Here is a 23,876-nt window from a genome sequence, read left to right on the forward strand (position 1 = left end):
TTATTAGGAACAATAGCTAAAAGGTGGAACCAATCCAGGTGTTCCTCAACAGATCAATGGATAAACAAAACCATGGTATATACATACGATGAATATTTTTCAGCTGTAAAAAGGAATGAAATTCTGATACATGCTACAACATTAGTGAACCTTGAAAACATTATGCTAAGTGATATACGTCAGATGTAAAAGGACAAATAATGTATAATTCCACTTATATGAACTATCTAGAATAGGCAAATTCATAGAGACAGAAAGTAGATTAGAGGTTACCTGGGGCTGACTGAAGGATGAAATGGAGAATTTTTGCTAATGGATACAGAATTTCCATTCGGGGTGATGGAAAAGTTTGGGAAATAGTGGGGATGGTGGCACAGCATTGAAAATGTAATCAGCGCCCCTGAATTGTATACGTAAAAATGGTTAAAATGGAAAAATTTATATTACAAATGTTTTAACACACAGTTTTCAAGAATGATTTAGTTAAGTAGTGTTATTTAGGGAAAAACCATGTTTAATTTTTATATTCTTAGGTAAGAGGATTAGCTGTAAAAAGATTATTCCCACAATTAGTTGGTTGCTAGTTGACTTCCTCTTCAGTTAATGAACTAAGGTATATGTCAAGAAAGACATAAGTTCTCAAAATTTGTATAACTATTTTTTGTTTACTTGGACAAATGGCAGAAGTATTATAAAGATCTTTTTAAACTATATTATTACTTTTAAAGCCCAAGAGCCTTAGAGTAATTAATTTTATTACTGCTGTTTAAAATACTGGCTGCATGCTTTATTATCTTCGTTTTTAAGTTATGTTAAAACTTTTTAATTTTGCATTTAATGACTGTTAATAACTCTAGCCATATACATTTCCTTATCATGAATCTGTGTGCTATTTCATACACTGAGGAAATAATGTCTCCTGATTCAAATTGTGTTGAAAATAAAATGTCAGCATTCCCATTTTTTGTTTTTGCTTTTTAAGATTATGTCTTTGAGATTTATTGATCAAGTTGTGTTTAAACTTTAACTTTCTTGAAAGTTCACGTGAACTGTGTTGGCCTTAGGTAGTAATGTCTGTTTCTTTGCCTAGGAGGAAGAAAATTACAGAGAAGAGGGAGATCCTAGAACGAGGGCATCAGATCCACAATCTCCACCCCAAGTATCTCGTCATAAATCACACTACCGTAATCGAGAACACTTTGCTACTATACGGACGGCATCACTGGTATGTACTACTGCAAATTAGAAATATATTTTTCATGTTGGACCTTGGCGCCTATACTCAAGTATAATTATCTCTTTTTTTTTTTATTCTGGGTTTATTTTGCAAAACATTTATTTAACATTTAATTACCTCTTATGAGAAAGATATTATACAAAGCACTCTGAGAGATGTGTACACAAATAAGAAATATATTTGAATATATTGAATTAGCTTGAGAGGGCTAAAAGGTACTAAATAGGAATTCAGATTACCTTTGAATCGGGGCATAAAGGGAGTATTTATAAAATAAATCATCTGAGCCTTTAATAATTAGTTGGTTTTAGGCACAGGGGAGAGGAAAAATGTAATTTCCACCTAAGAATTGACCAAAATGAGGGAGGGGATGTTTGGGAAATAGCAGGTAATCCAATTTGATGTACTCAAAATGTAGTTCTTCTGATTTCCCAAATAATAAAAATGGATTATTTGTTCATTACAAGGATGTTGTTATACTGGGGTACTCATAACCCTAATCAGTCAGATATGTAAGTCCAAAACATGATAAAGGATACTTACTAGGGATAGAAAGAAAATACGTTAAGATATCAAAGGGAAAATAGGTTAGTAGAAAATATGACAGAAAGAAAAAAATATATGGGAGTTATCTGAATTATCGACTACATAGCAGATCTTATAAATCCCATGCTGTGGCCCATGAATCTGAATGATGTCTAAGGTCAAGAACACCATCCCCTGCCATAAGTCAAGTCATTCCTACTATTCTACAACATGTAAATAATTCTTTGAAGAGAGCAAGTAGCAAACAATGATTGCTTAATTTTTTCATGACTATTTTAATAAATACCTGGACAGGGGCCAGCTTGTGGGAAAACATCTTTGTGACTGGGCACATATTAAGTGTTTCCCAAGCAAGCCTTCTGTCTCAAATTTTGGCTCCCTCAAATTAATTAAGGACACTATTTATTTATTTAGTCAGTTAATTAGTTAGTTAGTTAGTTAGTTAGTTGTGCTGCGCTGCATGACTTGCAGATGTTAATTCTCCAACCAGGAGTCCTAACCACTGGACCGCCAGGGAGTTCCGTAAGGACAGTCTTAAAAAGTTATGGCTTTAGGGCTTCCCTGGTGGCGCAGTGGTTGAGAATCCGCCTGCCAATGCAGGGGACACGGGTTCGAGCCCTGATCCGGGAAGATCCCAGATGCCGTGAAGCAACTAAGCCCCTGCACCACAATTACTGAGCCTGTGCTCTAGAGCCCGTGAGCCACAACTCCTGAGCCTGTGTGCTGCAACTATTGAAGCATGCGTGCCTAGAGCCCGTGCTCTGCAACAAGAGAAGCCACTGCAATGAGAAGCCCTCGTACCGCAACAAAGAGTAGCCCCGCTCACCACAAGTAGAGAAAGCCTGTGCGCAGCAACAAAGACCCAACACAGCCAAAAATAAATAAATTAAAAAAAAAAAAGTTTTAGAAAACTTAAGATCCATATCCTTAAACCTAGTAAGTCCATTTATTTCAAGTAAAACATTCAGAGAGTAGGTATATTTGTGTACAAAGATATGAGTAACTATATTATTCAATATGATTACCACGTACCATAACTCAGGCTGACTTATGCCTTGGATTTTTTTCATACAATAAAATGCGTAGATCTTAGGTATTCAATTTGAAGTATTTTTAGTGGTACACATTATGTTAACCATCGACTAAAAAAAAAAAAAATTAAAATTTATTGTCATCCCACAAAGTTCCCTCATACCCCTCTTTAGTCAAGTCTCCACTCTCATGACCACCACTTTCTGTTTCTTCACTATTGTTAGTTCTAACTGTTTTTGGATTTTATATAGGTGGAATCACACAGAATGTACTCTTTTGTGTCTGGCTTATTTTGCTCAGCTTAATGTTTCTGAGATTCATCTATATTGTGTTCATCAAAGTTCATTCTTTTTTATTACTGTAAATATATTTCCATTGTGTGAATATACCACAATTTTTTAATCCATTCTTCTATTGAGGAACACTTGGTTTGATTCCTGTTTGGGGCTATTACCCATAAGATTGTTATAAACATTCTTATACAAGCCTTTATGTGAACATTATGTTTTAATTTCTTTTTGGTAAATACCTAAGAGTAGAATTGCTGAGTCATGGGGTATATATATGTTTAACTTCCTCTGTCAAAGTTTTCCAGGGCTTCCCTGGTGGCGCAGTGGTTGAGAGTCCGCCTGCCGATGCAGGGGACACGGGTTCATGCCCCGGTCCGAGGATCCCACATGCCGCGGAGCGGCTAGGCCCGTGAGCCATGGCCGCTGAGCCTGCGTGTCCAGAGCCTGTGCTCCATGGCGGGAGAGGCCACAACAGTGAGGGGCCCACGTACCGCAAAAAAAAAAAAAAAAAAAGTTTTCCAAAATGGTTGTACCATTACACGTGCCTATCAGCAATGTGTAAGAGTTCCAGTTGATCTATATCCGCTCCAGCATTTGGTGTTGTCACTTTTTTTAGCCATTGTAGTGGGTGTGAAATAGAATCTCATAGTGGATTATTTTGTTTGTTTTTTGCATTTCCCTGTGACTAAAGATGTCACCATAATAAGCACCTTTTCATGTGCTTATTGTCTGTTCATATATCTTCTTTAGTGAAGTGTCTCTTCAACTCTTTTGCCTGGTTTCTTACTCAGATGTTCACATTATAATATTGATTTGTACGAGTTCTTTGTATAGTCTGGATACAAGTATTATATCTCATATATATCTTGCAAATGTTTTCTCTTCATCTGTGGTTTACCTAGTCTTTTTCTTACTGTTGTCTTGATGAGAGGTTAAAATTATTTAGTTTTAAATTCCAATTTAAACAACCAAATTAAAACATAGGTAAAGGACTTGAATAAACATTTCTGCAAAGAATGTAATACAAGTGGCTAACAAGCACATGAAAAGTGCTCAATATCATTTGTCATTTGGGAAATGCAAATCAAAACCACAAAGAGGTACCACCTCACATCCACTAGGATGGCTATTTTTTAAAAAAAAGAGGGCCTTCCCTGGTGGCACAGTGGTTAAGAATCCGCCTGCAAATGTAGGGGACATGGGTTTGAGCCCTGGTGCGGGGAGATCCCACATGCTGCAGAGCAACTAAGCCCGTGTGCTACAACTACTGAGCCTGTGCTCTAGAGCCCATGAGCCATAACTACTGAGCCTGCATGCTGCAACTATTTAAGCCCGCACGCCTAGAGCCCATGCTCCGCAGCAAGAGAAGCCATTGCAGTGAGAAGCCTGTGCACCACAAGAAAGAGTAGCCCCCACTTGCTGCAACTAGAGAAAGCTTGCGTGCAGCAATGAAGACCCAATGCAACCCAAAATAAATAAATAAATAAATTTTAAAAAATAATAATAATGCTGCAGTGAACAGGAAGGTACAAATATCTTTTAAAAAAAGGAGGGCTTCCCTGGTGGCGCAGTGGTTGAGAGTCCGCCTGCCGATGCAGGGGACACGGGTTCGTGCCCAGGTCCGGGAGGATCCCACGTGCCACGGAGCGGCTGGGCCCGTGAGCCATGGCTGCTGAGCCTGCGCATCCGGAGCCTGTGCTCCACAACGGGAGAGGCCACAGCAGTGAGAGGCCCGCGTACCGCAAAAAAAAAAAAAAAAAAGGAAAGGGCTTCCCTGGTGGCGCAGTGGTTGAGAGTCCGCCTGCCGATGCAGGGGACGTGGGTTCATACCCTGGTCTGGGAGGATCCCACATGCTGCAGAGCGGCTAGGCCCGTGAGCCATGGCCGCTGAGCCTGCGCATCTGGAGCCTGTGCTCTGCAACGGGAGAGGCCACAACGGTGAGGGGCCCTGTGTACCACAAAAAAAAAGAAATTTAAAAAATAAATAAAAATGAATTTAAAAAGGAAAAGAAAAGGAAAAAAACCAAAATAACAAGTGTTGGAGAGAGTGCAGAGAAATTGGAACTCCTGTATATTGCTGGTAGGAATGTAAAATGGTTCAGCTGCTGTGGAAAACAGTTGATGATGCCTCAAAAAGTTAAACATAGATTTACCACATGACCCAGCTGTTCTACTACTAGGTATATACCCAAAAGAATTGAAAACAGTTACTCAAACAAGTACACTACACACATGTTCACAGCAGCACTATTCACAATACCCAAAAAGTGGAAACAACACAGATATTAATATTCACCAGTGGATGAATGGATAAACAAATTATGGTATATGCAAATAATGGAATATTATTTAGCTATAAAAAGGAATGAAATACTGATACATGCTATATACAACATGGATGAACCTTGAAAACATGCTAAATTAAAGAAGCCAGACACAAAAGGTCACATATGATGCTATTTATATGAAATATCCAGAGTAGATAAATCCATAGAGACAGAAAACAGGTTGGTGGTTACCAAAAGGGGAGAATGGGGAGCAGCTGCATAACAGCTGTCTTTTAAGTATATAGAGGTGGTGGTTGCCTAACATCGTGAATATACTAAATGCTGCTGGGTTGTTCACTTTAAAATGATTAATTTTATATTATGTGAATTTCACCTTAATTAAAAAAATCAGTTTATACATTTTTGTCTTTATAGTCAGTGCTTTTTGTGTCCTGCCCAAGAAATATTTGCCTGCGCTATGGTCATGAAGATATTTTGGTTTTTTTTCTACTTTATGATTCTGGATTTTGTGTTTATGTCAAATCATTCTCAATTTTTGTATATAGAGTGATACAGAAGTCAAGATTTTTGTTTTTGCTTTTATATACAGAGAACCAGTTGTGTCCGCAGAATTTGATGATAACACATTTTTTCCTCTTTGAATTGACTTTTTGGTGGAAAATCAATTGACTAAATATATTTGGGTCTATTTCTAGATTTTATTCTGTTCCTTTGATCTGTTCAGCCTATTCTTCCACCAATTCCACATTGTTTGGATTACTGAAATGTGTGTCTTCCAACTTTTTTTCCCTCAAGATTGTTTTGGCTATTGTAGGTCCTTTATATTCCAACATAAATTTTAGAACCAGCGTGTCTATTTCTTTAGGAGACCGCCTGGAAATTTAATTGGAAACTGCTCACTGGAATCTCTTACAGTGATTGTCTACTTGGCTAAGTAGTAGAGTGCTCTAAAATGCTTCTGAAATAAAAATGTTTTCCTTAATTTTATTCTTTTCTCTCCATTGTTTGTGTGTCTAGGTTACAAGGCAAATGCAAGAACATGAGCAGGACTCTGAGCTTAGAGAACAAATGTCTGGCTATAAGAGAATGAGGCGGCAACATCAAAAGCAGCTGATGACTCTGGAAAATAAGTTAAAGGCTGAGATGGATGAACATCGCCTCAGATTAGACAAAGATCTTGAAACACAACGTAACAATTTTGCTGCAGAAATGGAGAAACTTATCAAGAAACATCAGGCTGCTATGGAAAAAGAGGTGGCCAATTCAGTATTACTATTTTATTTACTCTAGATTGTAACCATCTCAGAATTAACCAAGATGGCATTGTGATGTTAGGATATATCTTCCCCAGAACCAAGCAAATCAGTTGGGGAAAAGAAGAAACATTTATATAAATTGTGTAATATTAAGTACTGAGTCTGGGAAGCAACAGATGTGGGATTATTTCCTGACACTGATAGTTTTATAGTATCACAGTGGGTAAATCATGCAACCATTCTAGGCCCTAGGTACCCTGATTATCTGAGGAGTTTGTTAATCACCTATCAATAGGTGATTTAGGTCTCGAAAAATCATTCATGATTCTCTTCTCTGTGATTTTTGGAGACCTATCTTAAATTTATAGCAGCATTTTAATATCAGAGAATAATTGAAGATTATAGAGAATGTTAGAGATAATAAAAGAGGTTCAGATTAAGATTTAGCCCATTTGTGGGTTTTTTAAAAAATATTTATTTATTTATGGCTGCATTGGGTCTTCATTGCTGAACGCAGGCTTTCTCTAATTGCAGCGAGCGGGGGCTACTCTTTGTTGCAGTTCAGGGCTTCTCTTGTTGCAGAGCACGGGCTCTAGGCGTGCGGGTTTCAGTAGTTGTGGCACACAGGCTCAGTAGTTGTGGTTCACAGGCTCTAGAGCTCAGGCTCAGTGGTTGTGGCACACAGGCTTCGTTGCTCTGTGGCATGTGGGATCTTCCCAGACCAGGGCTCGAACCCGTGTCCCCTGCATTGGCAGGCGGATTCTTAACCACTGCACCACTAGGGAAGTCCCAGCCCATTTGTTTTTTGGTGTTTTTTTTTCATTTATGGCTGTGTTGGGTCTTGGTTGCGGCACGTGGGATCTTTCGTTGTGGCGCCCGGGGTCTTCGTTGCGGCTCACAGGCTTCTGTCTGGTTGTGGCGCATGGGCTCGAGAGTGCATGGGCTCTGTAGTTGTGGCACGTGGGCTCCAGAGCCCGTGGACTCTGTAGTTTGCCATACGCGGGCTCTCTAGTGGAGGCACGTGGACTTAGTTGCCTTGCAGCATGTGGGATCTTAGTTCCCCAACCGGGGATTGAACCTGCGTCCCCTGCATTGGAAGGCCGATTCTTAACCACTGGACAACCAGGGAAGTCCCAGCCCATTTGTTTTTTTACAAATAAGTGTCATTTTACTATATGATTTAAGTATATTTTTTTAGGATTCTTGTTACGTGAGACCTTTTCTTTTAATGTTTTTGATGTCCCATCAGTTAAATTTTATTTTGATAGTCACACTTGTCAGGTAAAATGTAAGCTTCTCTGTAAATTCACACAATATCTAGAAATGTGTCTGGCTTGTCCACATTGAGGCATTATTTATTATAGTTACCCTGTTCAGCCTTTCCCCCTAAAATAGAAGAACTACTCTCTCATAATAGAGAATTTGGCAAAATAATTTAGAGAGTAAATAATTATTTGCTTTTGAAGTAATTTGATGAAATAATGTATAGATATTTAGAATCCTGTTGGACATGGGGTAGTATTTTTAATAACTCGGGAAGAGGTAGATACATATTTAGAAAAGCAAATCATGAAACAGGATGTGCAATATGATTACAGATTTATTTAAAATGTATGTATGCATAGAAGTAAATAGGAAGGGTGTGCACCAAAATGTTTATATTGGTTATCTCCGGGTGGTAAAATCATACAAGATTTTTTTTGTGTTTTCCTGTATTTCCTAAATGATCTACAATGAATATGCATTGCCTATATAATCAAAAATAAAACAGTATGATGTGTATCTAATATTTAATATTTTCATATTACTTAATATATAAGTTAAAGGTCAGGGTTTTGGGGCTTCCCTAGTGGCGCAGTGGTTGAGAGTCCACCTGCCGATGCAGGGGACACGGGTTCGTGCCCCGGTCCAGGAAGATCCCATATGCCGTGGAGCGGCTAGGCCCGTGAGCCATGGCTGCTGAGCCTGCGCGTCCAGAGCCTGTGCTCCGCAACGGGAGAGGCCACAGCAGTGAGAGGCCCGCGTACCGCAAAAAAAAAAAAAAAAAGGTCAGGGTTTAATTTGAAGAGGAGAATATATTACATTATTTAATATACAAATCAATCTAGATAAAAGGTCATTACTTAATTATATTTGTGGATAGATATATATCTGTTTTTATTTTCTTGGGGGAGGACATGTAAAATTTTTAAAAAGGTGAAAACATTTTGATTTTGTAAAAGATCAACATATTAAAGATGAGTTCCATTTTACTGGTTCTCTGAAATTCAAATAATAAGATGCTGAGTAATTGGTATTGGTAATGCTTATACTGATTTTATGTTCTTAAGGGTAAAAATATCCTTAGTGGTATATATTAAACTGTTGCTTTGAATCTACTTAACTAATTTGATCCATTTTTTAAATTTCCCATAGGCTAAAGTGATGGCCAATGAAGAGAAAAAGTTTCAGCAACATATTCAGGCCCAACAGAAGAAAGAACTAAACAGCTTTTTGGAGTCCCAGAAAAGAGAATATAAACTTCGAAAAGAACAGCTTAAGGAGGTATCTATTTTATAAAAATTTTCACGCCAGTTGTCTACTTATTGATTTTATCTATTGATGTTGATTGACTCATAGAACCATTAGGATAAATTCTTCTTCTGTTGTTTGTGGCCACTAAATGTTTACCAGTTTGAATGAAGGCAAACTTTAATCAGTTATTCTTCAACAGTTACTCTTCAACAGATATCTTCAATTGAGTAGGATCTAAAAAGAATCATCTCCTAAAAATATAAATTATTTTATTTATAATAGTTTTCGTATGCACTTACTAAATAACTGACTCACGAGAAATAAAATACTTGAGCTGTGATCGATGTGGAAGCAACTTAAGGGCGGCTGGCCTGGGCTCAGGGCTAGAATCCCTGAGGACCCAGGAAAGGGCAAGGAGGTGGGTGGCAGGCTCCCCAAGGACGGGTCTGAAATCATCAGGATCTAGACGGGTATTGGGCTTCAGGACATTTATTTCATGTCCCTCCATACAGGCCCTGGGGCCAGGTGTGGGGGCAAGAGACCAGGCAGGGGTAGCAATCAATAATGCGGACAGACAGAGCTCCCCTCGAGACAGATGAGATTAAAGGTTACAGGGGAGCCACAATGCCGAGGTGGGGACTGGCAGGGCAGGGGCAGCTGAGAGAGGGAGGGTGAGACCAGGCCCTCATTGTCACCTGCAGCATCCCTTTCCTGCCCCAGTCCCCGCTACTTTGGGGAGGAAGGGAGTCCCCCCCAAAATATACTTGAGCTGTGAAAGGAAGCCACACATTTCTTTTTCTAAAAGTAGACCATACCAGGCTTCCCTGGTGGCTCATGGTTAAGAATACGCCTGCTAGTGCAGGGGACACAGGTTCGAGCCTTGCTTCGGGAAGATCCCACATGCCGTGGAGCAGCTAAGCCCATGTGCCACAACTACTGAGCCTGTGCTCTAGAGCCTGCGAGCCACAACTACTGAGCCTGTGTGCTGCAACTACTGAAGCCCACGCGCCTAGAGCCCATGCTCTGCAAGGAGAAGCCACCGCAATGAGAAGCCCGTGTACCGCAACGAAGAGTAGCCCCTGCTTGCCTTAACTAGAGAAAGCCTGCGTGCAACAACGAAGACCCATCGCAGCCAAAAATAAATAAATATATTAAAAAAAAAAAGAAAAACTTAGACCATTCCTTCTTACTTTTGGCTCAGAAGATTACAATAATTTGTTCACAGAGTAAGGATAAGAGGCATATTTGCTCATCACATTTTCTTTAATAGCAAAACATGCTGATTATTTATTTACGATTCCACGATTTCATATTTATTTGCTCTCCATGTGCTGCATTTTTGAACTTCTTTTAAAAGCAGATGTAGTCTGACTTTGAAGAACACCTTGATTGTTCCAAGGCAGTTTCTGAAAGGGGGTAACTATTCAGGATAGTAGTCAGGAGAGAGAAATGATATGTCTCAATTTAGACCCCCTTTTACAGACTGACTGACTGAAATTTTTAGTCCATGTAATTAATTATTAGGGCACTGATAAATTAATTGGTCTTGATAAAATAATAGTAATCTCTTTGCTAGTAATGCTTTTGTTTGTGTAGGATTTATAGTCACTTATTTAAATGTTATTATGGACATATTGTTGGCACAAAAGCTTGCTCTGTATATGCTGCCAACTGAGCTTCATTGAAAAGATTTTTCTAACTCTAAAGGGTATAACCTGTAATATATTCCTGTGACTGTAATACAAAAGCCAAACTCTATATTGGCACATTGGGTTTGAAAAGACTGTAAATAGGTCCCCAACTGTAAATAAATATCCAACAAAATGCAGTTTTACAGATCCGTTTCCCAGTGAAATGAGATTTTCGTTTTATGGGTGCATTGCTTTAGGTAATCCTTTAAGCATATAACAGGTAGTCCAGCTAATAAATTCATTTTCTTTTAGAAGCCAAATTAGTGTGTATTTATGTGTGTGAGTTCATTTAAAACAATCATTTTTAGCATAGAGGAAGGGATATACTAGAATCTTAGTGGAGAAGTTCCTGGCAAAAGATTTTGAAAAATATACCCAGGTGATTATTTATGTGCCCTTTCTCTTCCGTGTGTACACATATACCCTTAAGTTTAGAACTACTAAAATTTTTTTTGTGTGTTTGTATATCTTATGAACTAAAGTTATAAAGAACTGATCTCTTTCTTGAAAACCAGGGGAAGGACCATAAGGTTAGTAGTCTTTGAAAAATTATCTTATACCTAGGAAAGATGGCTTATTTATATACTGTGCAACATTGTTGCTTTTTAGGTTGAAGATATATTAGTATTAATTATCATCCTAGAGTTTGCCTCATTGAGCGCATTGTCAGTGTTCTCATCTGGCCCAATATAAATGCATTTTCATTTAGATAGTTTGTAAGATAATATATATATTTTTTTGAAGTATAGTTGATTTACAATGTTGTGTTAATTTCTGCTGTACAGCAGAGTGACTCAGTTCTACATATGTATATTCTTTTTCATATTCTTTTCCATTATGGTTTATCACAGGATATTGAATATGGTTCACTGTGCTATGCAGTAGGACCTTGTTGTTTGTCCATCCTATATGTAATAGTTTGTATCTACTAACCCCAAACTCCCAGTCCTTCCCTCCCCACCACCACCAGCAAGTCTGTTCTCTATACCTGTGAGTCTGTTTCTGTTTGTAGATAACGTTCATTTGTGTCATATTTTAGATTCCATATATAAGTGATATCATATAGTATTTGTCTTTCTCTTTTTGACTTACTTTGCTTAGTATGATAATCTCTGAGTCCATCCATGTTGCTGCAGAAGGCATTATTTCATTCTTTTTTATGGCTGAGTAGTATTCCATTGTATATATGTACCACATGTAAGGTAATATTTTATTTTCACTTTTATTATTTTTTTATTGGAGTATAATTGCTTTACAATGTTGTGTTAGTTTCTGCTGTACAATGAAATGAATCAGTTATATGTATACCTACATCCCCTCCCTCTTGGACCTCCCTCCCACCTCCGCCCCCCACATCTCCCCCATCTAGGTTTTCACAGAGCACCGAGCTGAGTTTCCTGTGCTTTATAGCATGTTCCCCACTAGCTCTCTATTTTACACATGATAGTGTATATATGTTAATCCTAATCTCCGAATTCTTCCTACCCTCCCCTTCCCCCACCTTGTGTCCACAGGACCGTGGAAGGTGATATTTTAAATGCTATAGAAAAGCACTGATTTTGATTTGTTTAGTTAAATACGATTCATAAAAAGGGTTTCTATTCTCCCATGGTTTTGTTGATTTTCCATTTAATTTCTAAGTCTTTTATACTGAGTCTATCCATAATTTTGCCAAAAACTTAATATTTAGAATGTCAGAAACCAAGAAGTGACACATCAGATGTATATTTGCCCTAATATTAATTCATATAAATAATTTTTACCTGAAAGCACTGCCTTATGTCTCTTCTTGGGAAGCATTTAAAGAATGATGTGTTTTACTTCATTTACCAATATTGTATTCTTTTAAAACTAGTAACCATCATAAATGTAGCTGTGTAAAGCTAAAAGGTATGCATGTTTTCTAGCATACATTTCTCTTTCCTGTCCTACTTCACCGGTTAACTCAAGAAAAGGAAAATATTACCTACCTCCTTAAGGTCATTGCCCTGCCTTGAGCATTAGAAAGGACACAGATTAAGTACTTTTATTTAAATGCACCAAATACCAGATGATATATTCATGCAATTAATTTTTATGTATTTTGAACTGAGTTTTGGTTTTTTTGGTTTTTTTTTTTTTGCGGTACGCGGGCCTCTCACTGTTGTGGCCTCTCCCGTTGCAGAGCACAGGGTCCGGACGTGCAGGCTGAGCGGCCATGGCTTACAAGCCTAGCCGCTGCGTGGCACGTGGGATCTTCCCGGACCAGGGCATGAACCCGTGTCCCCTGCATCGGCAGGCGGACTCTCAACCACTGCGCCACCAGGGAAGCCCGAACTGAGTTGTTTTTTATGTTGCCAGGAGCTGAATGAAAATCAGAGCACCCCAAAAAAAGAAAAACAGGAGTGGCTTTCAAAGCAGAAGGAGAATATACAGCATTTCCAAGCAGAAGAAGAGGCTAATCTTCTACGGCGTCAGAGACAATACCTAGAGCTGGAATGCCGTCGCTTCAAGAGAAGAATGTTACTTGGGCGCCATAACTTGGAACAGGACCTTGTCAGGGAGGTACGTTTGAAACGAGAATATTTCCTGAAAGTATGTTTGTCATTTCCCAGACTCAGGGTCTTTGCACTTGTACCTCCCTCAGCCTGAATTCTTCTTCCCTAGATTATCTACATGGCTTGCTTCCTCCCTTCATGTCTCTCCTCAGATACCACCTCCTCAGAAGTGCCTTCCCTAATGTCCAAATCCTTCTTCTCTAAATGTTCTTCTCTGCATTTCTCTCTCTTACACATACACACTTTTTGGGGGTAAGTTTCTCGTCCTGCCTAGAATGGAAATTTTCTAAAGTCACTGGTTTTGTTCCGGTCTTTATATCCCCCTAGTATCTGGCCCATAGTAGGTATTCAATAAATATTTATTAAATACATATTAAATCTGTGAATGAGAGGGGTGTTCATTTTTAAATACCATAAAATTATTGGATACTTTATACCTTTTGAACTGAAATGGGTGCCATTAAGTATGTGTTATCATTTAACACATTTTTTATAATCATGTAATTATTAATTGAGCAAATGTAGAAACTCTTATGCCAGTGAAAACATATTCTCACTATCAGGGATACCTGTGAGCACAGATTAATTTATTTACAAGAGTGGCTTAAAATAAACTTCAAGTATAGCATAATTGTTCAAATTCACTAATAATTAAATAAATTCAAATTAAAACAGTTGCATCAATTAAATAATATAAAGACTAGCAACATTGAATCCTAGTAGTGGCATTGGGAAATGTGCAGTGTTGCTAAGAATATAAATTGATACTGATATATTGATAGATATGCTTTTATCTATCAAATCCACTCCTAGAACTCTATCCTAAAGAAATAATAACATTATATGATGCATCATGAATAAACATTTAATGAAAATTTCTTTATCAAGCAAAAAATGGAAAATTATGGTATTGCAAAGCAGAAGCTTACTATGAAACTTAAAAAAAAAGATCTGTATATACTGATCTGATCTGGATGTATATCCATTATATTGTTAGGTGAAGAAAGCACATTATATGCCTATAATGTATGTTATTCAGTTTTTAAAACTGTATGTTTTTGTGTAATAGATGTTTCACGATAAGCATGGGGAAGGTTGGGAAGCATTTGCACCAAACTGTTGGCCTCTGGAGAAGGGGTTTGCAGGGGCAAAGGGGGTAGGTTTGACTTCTGTGTGTGTGTGTGTTTTATGCTTGTTCTTTTTAATCTGAAAAAAAAAAAAAGAATTAGAACATTTGTTGAGCAGCATGTGTGAGGTATTGTTCTGAGAACTTTCCATTTGTGAACTCACTTCATCCTCACATTAAATCTGTGAAATAGCAATATTATTATCTTCATTTGAAAAGTGATGAAACTGAAGCACAGAGAGTTTAAACAATTAACCCAAGGACTGCTCATAGGTAGCAGAGCCAGATCCATGTTCTTATTCACTGTACTGTGCTGGGTATACTGCCTGTAATAGAATTGAATAGGATACTCTGAAGAAATTCAAAGAATGGCTTACGAGTTCTCTTCAGATATAAAATTGGGAAACAATAAAGAAAGAAAAGAAAGAAGGAAGGACATTCAGCCTACTGAGATAGATTTGCTATGTCTTAAGCTTATTGCATAAAATAGTATTAATGAATAGTAAATGAATAGAATAAGGAAATTGGTGCTACTAATTGCCCATTTACTGCTGTAAAGGTCATAAAATCTAATATTTACTATGCAGTCATTATTGAATCTAAGGATTACATCTACTTCCTGATTAATCTATTTCTTAGGAGTTTTTTCCCTAGCATTGTAAATTATACCTTTGTCTTTTGTGTTATGGATTAGGAGTTAAATAAAAGACAGACTCAAAAGGACTTAGAGCATGCCATGCTGCTGCGACAGCATGAGTCCATGCAAGAACTGGAGTTCCGCCACCTCAACACAATTCAGAAGATGCGCTGTGAGTTGATCAGACTGCAGCATCAAACTGAGCTCACTAACCAGCTGGAATATAATAAGCGAAGAGAACGAGAACTAAGGCGAAAGCATGTCATGGAGGTTCGACAACAGCCTAAGAGTCTGAAGGTACCTTTAGCCTAAGCTTCTTGACAAAGGGGAATAGGGATAAAAGGCATCCATATAAGCAGTAAAAGTCTAAGACAGAAATCTGTCGTAAAGAAATTGAATAAACCTCTTTCTTTTCATTTTAAGCATGTTTAATTAGTTTTGACATGGAGTGTCTGTAGCTACAGACTTTTGCTCATGTATTTCTCAGTAGAGTACCGAAAAAAATTTAACTGTAGCAAATGCCATAAATAAGAATCAAAGTTCTTATTTTAATGTACCCAAATGTCCAATGCTGACATTACAGTCTACACGTCAACATGCTAACTAACCTGTTGGCTTCTCTTTATTGTTCCAAGTAATACAGTTTTGGAATCTTATTTGCTCCTAGTGTGATTTGTATCCAAAAAAGACAGTAAATTCCTAGTCAGTACAGAAGCCAGTGAATGAAAAAAAATGCCTTTTTACCCCCTCTCCCTTCACTGTGTGTGCTTATCTTAAGAGGAATAGTGGAATCACCACAGTGTTATTCCCATTCTGCTTATTTTCTTTATGTATTTGGTAGTGTAGGTGAGACCATGGCGTGGTAGTTGGGGTATGTTTTGTTTTTTTGTTGTTTTTTTGTTTTTTGTGGTACGTGGGCCTCTCACTGCTGTGGCCTCTCTTGTCGCGGAGCACAGGCTCCGGACGCGCAGGCTCATCGGCCATGGCTCACGTGCCCAGCCGCTCCGCGGCATGTGGGATCCTCCTGGACCGGGGCATGAACCCGTGTCCCCTGCATCGGCAGGCGGACTCTCAACCACTGCACCACCAGTGAAGCCCAACACAGTATTTTCTTTTAAAACCCTACCCCCTTATCTGAATAACTGTCCTGGAGTGAAGTGAAATTCATTCACAGGGGTAATCTGTGTCAAAATCTAGAAGCTACACCACACCGAATGGTACCTATTGATTCGCACTCAACTCCATTCAAACAAGCTGTCTTGAACAAAAGTATAGAAGCAAAGTTAAGATGTTTTTACCCTTTCCTTGTGAACCTGAGTAAAATTTCACTTTGTTTTCCGAACAGCTAATTAAAATCATTTACAGAGTAGCTTATGTTGACTACTCACATAATCTTCATTAGTCATTGCTTAGAAAATTGGAATTCATAATGATTTTTCAAATTTATTTTGTCTTTGTAGTGGAGAGGTATATACTCTTTTGGCTATAGAATAGACAATTTCCCACCAAAAGATTAGTTAAATAACATGTCTTTGAAATTAATGACTGTTTTAAAGTCAGCAGCACCCAGAAATAAACCAGACTGAAAACTTGTTAGTTTTCTATCATCATACCATAAATTTAATATGACTGCATTTCTGTAGGGCTTGGCATAGAGTTGTTTGATGTTTAACCATTCCTGTTTTTTGTTTTTGCCTTTTCAGTTTGAAAGCTTGTAAATACTAGTGTAATCTTCACAGATACTATACAAAACGTGAGGCAAAAAATAATGTTTCACAATTGTAGTCAGATTTAGAATAGAATGTCTCCTTCTGATGACAGATGAGCTCAAGATTTTCCATAAAGGAGATTGTTCTGTTACTTGGGAAGAAAACCATCATGTTCCTCTTAGTTATGTATTTCTGTCTGCTTACTCAATTTGAACAAAACTGACTTGATTTTAATGCCAAGTTATCCATTTTTATTTACCTAAGTAATGGTTGCCTCTTCCAACTTTTTCCAGGACTTTAAAGGGAGGTAGGGGGACTTCAGTTTTAGCACTTATGTAATTTGACTAGGATTTGGGGTGGGGGGTTTGGGGTACTATGTCTATGGAATGGGTTGGATATACGCCTGCTCTGTTGTTTCTTCATCTGGCATCCAGATGATGTTTTGTCAGTGTTAAATGAGTAGAAACAACTGTAACTTACATTCATCTTGCTTTCACTTGAGTCAAACATTGAGGGATATAGTTTATTCTTGGTACAAGTATTACTCTTCTTATAGAAAAAACATTTTTCAAGGAGCTTTTCTTTTTCCCTCATTAGGCTAGTGATGTGGAATAATTAGTTTTCTTGGCACAATCCTTTAAAAATAAAAACTTTTAAAAGAATAGAGGCTGTTATACAGAGGTAGAAGAGAATGTCTAAATGTCATTGTCCCATTCCTGGCTAACTTGGAAGAATTTTGTTAACCAAGGACAGTATTTAAGAGTGGTGCCACTGGGACTTCCGTGGCGGTCCAGTGGTTAAGACTTCACCTTCCAATGCAGGGGGTGCAGGTTCACACCCTGGTCGGGAGCTAAGATCCCACATGCCTCATGGCCAAAATACCAAAACATAAAACGGAAGCAATATTGTAACAAATTCAATAAAGACTTTAAAAATGGTCCACATCGGACTTCCCTGGTGGCGCAGTGGTTGAGAATCCGCCTGCTGATGCAGGGGACACGGGTTTGTGCCCCGGTCCGGGAAGATCCCACATGCCGCGGAGTGGCTGGACCCGTGAGCCATGGCCGCTGAGCCTGCGCGTCCGGAGCCTGTGCTCCACAACGGGAGAGGCCACAACAGTGAGAGGCCCGCGTAATGCAAAAAAAAAAAAAAAAGGTCCACATCAAAAAAATCTATAAAAAAAATTTACTTGTAACTAAATGTACTAGTAAAATAATGAGTATGACCTGAAGTCCTATGAAAAAAGTAAGGTTCTTGATATTCTAATGTTTTAAATTAGAGATTTTGTCACAAAAATACATAGAATGCAATGGTTTGACCTAATAACCAAGTGGAAAAGTACTGTACCTGCAACCTTACGGTCTGACCTTTTTGTTTTTCATCTCCTCGTCTCCTAGTAGCCTTTATTTTCATATAAGCATAAGGTATAACAAATGCCATATGTTAAAAATTATATACATCTTTTTTTTCCTTCCCAGTCTAAAGAACTCCAAATAAAAAAGCAGTTTCAGGACACCTGCAAAATCCAAACCAGACAGTACAAAGCATTAAGAAATCACCTACTGGAGACTACACCAAAGAGTGAGCACAAAGCTGTTCTGAAACGTCTCAAGGAGGAGCAGACCCGGAAGTTAGCCATCTTGGCTGAACAGTATGACCACAGCATTAATGAAATGCTGTCCACCCAAGCTGTGAGTTCATTTTATTTAAGCAAAACAAATTCAGTGCCCCTTTCATCCCACCACCTGAATGAAATCCCAGCAATTAAAATACTGGTTGGAAGTGATAGCTCTCCTACAGCTTGAGAAATAGTGGTGGTTATCTATATTTTTCCTGTTCCCTGCATTGCTTGGAGGTAGGCATGATTTATATAGAATTCTCATTGATACATTTAGTCATGAGGTTCTAAATAGGCTCTCTGCCACTGCCTCAGGTGTTCAGCACATATCCCAACGGTATAGGAGGATTAGAGCAGCAGCTTTGTTAAGCAGTGAGCAAAAAGTAGTACTGTATTGGGGATCCAAATGGTCACATTTTAGTGAAGGCAAATACAAAATATTTTCTATATGAGTTTTGCAAACTTTTTCTTAAAGGGCCAGATAGTAAATATTTTAGGTTTTGTAGTCCGTGATACAAAATTGAGGGTAATTATGTGGGTACTTATATAGCCATTTAAAATGTAAAAGCCATTCTTAACTAGTGGACTATCAAATTAATTAATTAAAACAGGCAGCTGTCCACATTTGGTCTGGAGGCTATAGTTTGCTGGTCCCTGTTCTGTAGTTATTTCCATTGCAGAGAAGAGATTGAGAGTCTTACATCAGCTAATCAGATTCTAGATTTTTCTTAAGAAAAATATAATTATTCAGGCATCCTCCTAATAGATCATGATAGCTTTTATCTTCATATTACCATCACTGGTTACTGTGCCTTCCTTTTCCAGAGATGTTTACTCCAAGATACAAGAGAGAACAATTGTGTATCCTACAAAAGAGTTGTCTGTCTTTTCTCACACCTCCTTTCCATAGGTCATGGGTAAATAGCTCACAGTAGGATATATCTGGGTTTTTTCCTCTCTTTCAGCTGCGTTTGGATGAAGCACAGGAAGCAGAGTGCCAGGTTTTAAAGATGCAGCTGCAGCAGGAACTGGAGCTGTTAAATGCATATCAGAGCAAAATCAAGATGCAAGCTGAGGCACAACATGATCGAGAGCTTCGGGAACTTGAACAGAGGGTCTCCCTCCGCAGGGCACTCTTAGAACAAAAGGTATAGATAATAGAAGGAAGTTAATTGTGCTAGTATTTGCCTTCATCAGAAACATTTTATAAATACATTTTCATATTAGCAGAGGTGGCGTTAGATTGTTTTCACCATACCATATTTCCTTAATTCTAGTTTTGGTAGTGTTTTTCTTTAAAATTATTGTTTCAGTAATAAACCTTATTATAATTAATGAATTCTAAACATCAGAGGAATGTAGTTAAGTAGTAATTGCTAGAGGAAGGATATGGTGTTATGTGAAGACAGTTGAATTGTGAGAGAGTAGCTCTGGCTCCATGTTCCTCACTTTTTTTGTGTACCTAGCTCTACCTAAAGAGATTGGAGAAAAACTTGGATAGTGAAGAAAAAGAACTTTAGTAATTGCCTGAGAGAGGCAGGGGCAAAGGATCTGGAATATATACTTTACTCTTCTATCCTGGGCCTGGAACTATACAGATTGGTGGAAGAGTACTAGGGGACAGAAGGTAAAGCCAGTTCTACACAAGCTGAAAATGTTACTTCTAGATGTATCTTTTTTTCTTTCTTTCTCTCTTTTTTCACTTATTCTTTGCCAGATATATTAGAGAATAGAACTAAAATCCCCAGATTCACTTCCTTTCCATCCTTTAAGGTATTATAGCTGTGCATGTGTGTGTGTGCGTGTGCGTGTATATATATATATATATATATATATATATATATATATATATATATATATTTGGGGAAAGACTGATGGACAGAAGATTTTTAGATTTTGAAAGATAAAGAGGAAAGTTTTGCCATGAGAAGTAGTAGAATATAATTGTATCTAGGATTCAGAGCTATGTTCCAGAATTCCTGAGCCATAAGTTCCCAACAGGTGATAGTCTTAGCTCCATTGATCCTTTTGTATGTTAGTACTTGGCTAACTTAATAAAAGTTGTCATGGTTTCTAGACCATTGCTCCATAGATTTTCCTCTGTTTCCTGCAGTTCTTGTGATAAAAATAGAATTCCTTATTAAATTAAAAAATACATTCTTAAAAAAACCCACCTAAATAAGATGTTACTTTTCTTCTGGCATAGCTCTCATTACTGGCTTCTTCAAGAGGTTCTTGCCTCTAAAAATTGTCTCACTTATGTTTCTCATTCAAGATGGGAAAGATATAAACACATATAAATTTTGAGAAAAATCTAGTTTGTCCCATGTACAGATTTCATAAATCTGTCTGATTCCAACTTGCTTATTAAAATTCAACCTAAAGTTCTGTCTCTTATGCTTCAAAAAATTATCACTAAAATGAAAACTCCCTATAGTGTTGTGAGAGAAATATTAGTACTATTTACAGTCAGCCCTCTCATACCTGTAGGTTCTGCATCCATGGATTCAACTAACCTCTGATTGAAAGTATTAGGGGAAAGAAAATTCCAGAAAGTTCCAAAAAGTAAAACTGCCATCTGCTGCATGCCCCCAGCAACTAGTTACAGAGCATTTACATGGTATAGAGTATTGTAAGTAATCTAGAGGTGATTTAAAGTATGAGAGTATCTGTGTGGCTTATATGCAAACACTACACTATTTTAGATAAGGGACTTGAGCATCCTCAAATTGTGGTATCTGAGGAATGGTCCTGGAACCCTTCCCCCAAGGATACTGGGGTAGGACTGTGTATTTGTATTTTTAGCTCCACCTAGTGGTTCAGAGTTAGGGCTGATTAGTGTCTTAGGTACAATCTTATTTCACTATATGAACCAAGCCTGTATGTTCTACAGAGCCTAGTAAAATATGGGCATAAAACTGATACACATTGGTGAAGGTGCAGTGGCACTCTCATATAATGTTAATGCATTTTGCAAAGCAATTTGGAAGTGTGTGTGTGTGTGTGTGTGTGTGTGTATATATATATATATATAAAACATCTTTATTGGAGTATAATTGCTTTACAGTGGTATGTTACTTTCTGCTTTTTAACAAAGTGAATCAGTTATACATATACATATGTCCCCATATCTCTTCCCTCTGGAAGTATATATTGTACTTTGGAAATGTTAAGTGTTTGAGAATTTATTCTAAGGAAATCCAAATATAGGAAAAGCAAGATGCTAAATATGGTAATTATAGCATAGTTTATAATGGTTTAAAATACATAACCATCTAAGATAGAGATATAATTAAGTAATTATGGCCAAGCCACTTAATAAAATCTTATTCAGCCATTTAAATGATGGCTACAAAGACAGTATTAATATAGAAAAATGCTTATGTGTTGAATAAAATAAAAAAGACCAATCACACTTAAAGTGAATTGAAGTAATGCTAGAAGTGGCTATATTAACATGATAGAATAGTTTGTTTTTCTGTTTTACTTCTTTGGTGGGGACTATACCACGCGGCATGCAGGATCTTAGTTCCCTGACCAGGGATGAACCCGTGCCCCCTGCAGTGGAAGCACAGAGTCCTAACCAGTGGACTACCAGGGAATTCCCTATATTTTACTTTTTTAATGTGGTTTATATTACTTTGATAAGGGAAAATACATAAGATTATTTAGTATGACAGATAATAAAGGAACAGTAGGGTGATGAATCTATAGTGCTTTGAGTTGCTACTAGGGCTAATATTTACATTTCAAGTGACATGCATGTAAAGCAGTTTGGGATCAGTTGGCAGCTACCAAACCCAGGTATCCTCTCTACAGAAACTTTGAAAAATCTTAACTGCTGTATTTTCTGCACTTGGCACTTACTCGTTGTACAGATGAGAAACAGTAATCTGAAAATAAATAGAGGTGGAACCAGAGTGAATATTACTTGTTTCATGATGAATAGTTCTCTTTGAAGTTTGCTTTAATCTCGAAATGAACCAAGAGTTGTTCCTGTAGGTTGAGGCACCAACAAAGTAAAAGTAGGCCTCACTTGACTCACATAAGGTCCTTTTATGACTTTTCTCATATTTCATTTACATTAAAATTTTCAGCAAAATGACAACATAACTATAAATGTTAAATTCCCTATGAATTTAAAAAAAAATTTATTTTTTATTGGCGCCTAGTTGATTCCCTGTGAATTTTATATGTGCATGAAAAGTGGCAGTATTTCCAAAATATAAATGTTTTCATTTTTTAGTTTTATCATTTCAATTAATTTTCTTTCAGTATTTCACTTAAGTATCAACAAACATGGTTGGTAGTTTTTAAGTGAGAATTGACGACTGGAACATCTTACAGGATCTTTCTTTGTGGAACTGAAAATATTCACACAAAAATATCACATTTGATTTCAAAGAAGATAGGTCGAGAGAGCCTCTCAAGTCTTAAGTATGGTAACTTTTATCTACCCAGTGAAACCACCTTTCTAATTTGCAGTAATAAATAACATGTTTTAAAAGAAATGGGGATTAGTGTAACCTATCACAAATCTTAGGTTTTATTTTTCTTTAATTGAAAAATGTTCTGAGTTTCTTGAATGGCAAAACTAATCAGCAAACGAAATTGAAGCAGTACTTACTGGATAAAAGGTTCATAAGCATTAATGTGTTTAATATTTTTATCATGAGCTTCCTTCAGATTATATGCAAGGAATTCAGATCAGTTACATGCTGAGTGCTTTCCCATCATTTATTAGATCCTTCAAATTAAAATAAGTGCTTTTAAGTAAATGGATTTAAAATTTTTTACATATAACATACTTTAAAAATTTGAAGTTCTCTGAATCCTTAGAGATAAGTTTAATTCCAAAGAATTGGGTATTTTATCTATAGATATGAAAAGAGTGGGGAAATTATTTTATAAATGCACAGTCATTTTTTAAAACCTGGCAAATATAGAGAAATATAGAGAAACAGAAATGTCCTTAATCCTTCCACTCAGAGATCACCACAGTTAACAATTTGATGTCTTTACCTCACAGGAAGCATTCATGTTTAATCTAAGTTCTCCTTCAATCTTCAAATGAATGGCCCTCTCTAAATCTTTGTAACACTAGTATTTAGAACTTTCGATAATTTTCAAACTCTTCTTACTGGAGTCCATCTGGCCGATCTGTAATTCTCCAAACACTTCTTATTTTTACCATTTGTCCATGTTTTCCCACATGTTCTCTCTGCTGAAAATATTTTCCCCTCTGCTTGTCTTCCTGGTAAACTTGTATTCTTCCTTCAGAATCCAGTCTCTACCACCTCCTCTAAGAAGACTTCTTTGCCCTAGTCTCCTTCTCCTGTAGAGTGAATCACTCCGTCCCTTAGTATTTCTGCTATACTTTATAAATCTATTATTA

The 23,876-nt window shown here is 37.4% G+C and overlaps 1 protein-coding gene across 4 annotated transcripts in view; it reads left to right on the plus strand.

Moving 5' to 3' along the window:
* TAOK1 (TAO kinase 1) overlaps nt 1–23,876 on the plus strand; it is a 149,256-nt gene that overhangs the window by 112,627 nt on the left and 12,753 nt on the right. For all 4 annotated transcript variants that reach the window (XM_059997041.1, XM_059997039.1, XM_059997042.1 and 1 more), the window contains 7 exons: nt 1,091–1,225; nt 6,411–6,647; nt 9,065–9,193; nt 13,195–13,398; nt 15,212–15,451; nt 18,342–18,554; nt 19,447–19,629. In XM_059997041.1, coding sequence (XP_059853024.1) covers nt 1,091–1,225; nt 6,411–6,647; nt 9,065–9,193; nt 13,195–13,398; nt 15,212–15,451; nt 18,342–18,554; nt 19,447–19,629 — 1,341 coding nt within the window. The remainder of the gene's footprint in view (nt 1–1,090; nt 1,226–6,410; nt 6,648–9,064; nt 9,194–13,194; nt 13,399–15,211; nt 15,452–18,341; nt 18,555–19,446; nt 19,630–23,876) is intronic.

The sequence above is a fragment of the Delphinus delphis genome, chromosome 19, assembly GCF_949987515.2.
Source record: "Delphinus delphis chromosome 19, mDelDel1.2, whole genome shotgun sequence".
Classification (NCBI taxonomy): Eukaryota; Metazoa; Chordata; class Mammalia; order Artiodactyla; family Delphinidae; genus Delphinus; species Delphinus delphis.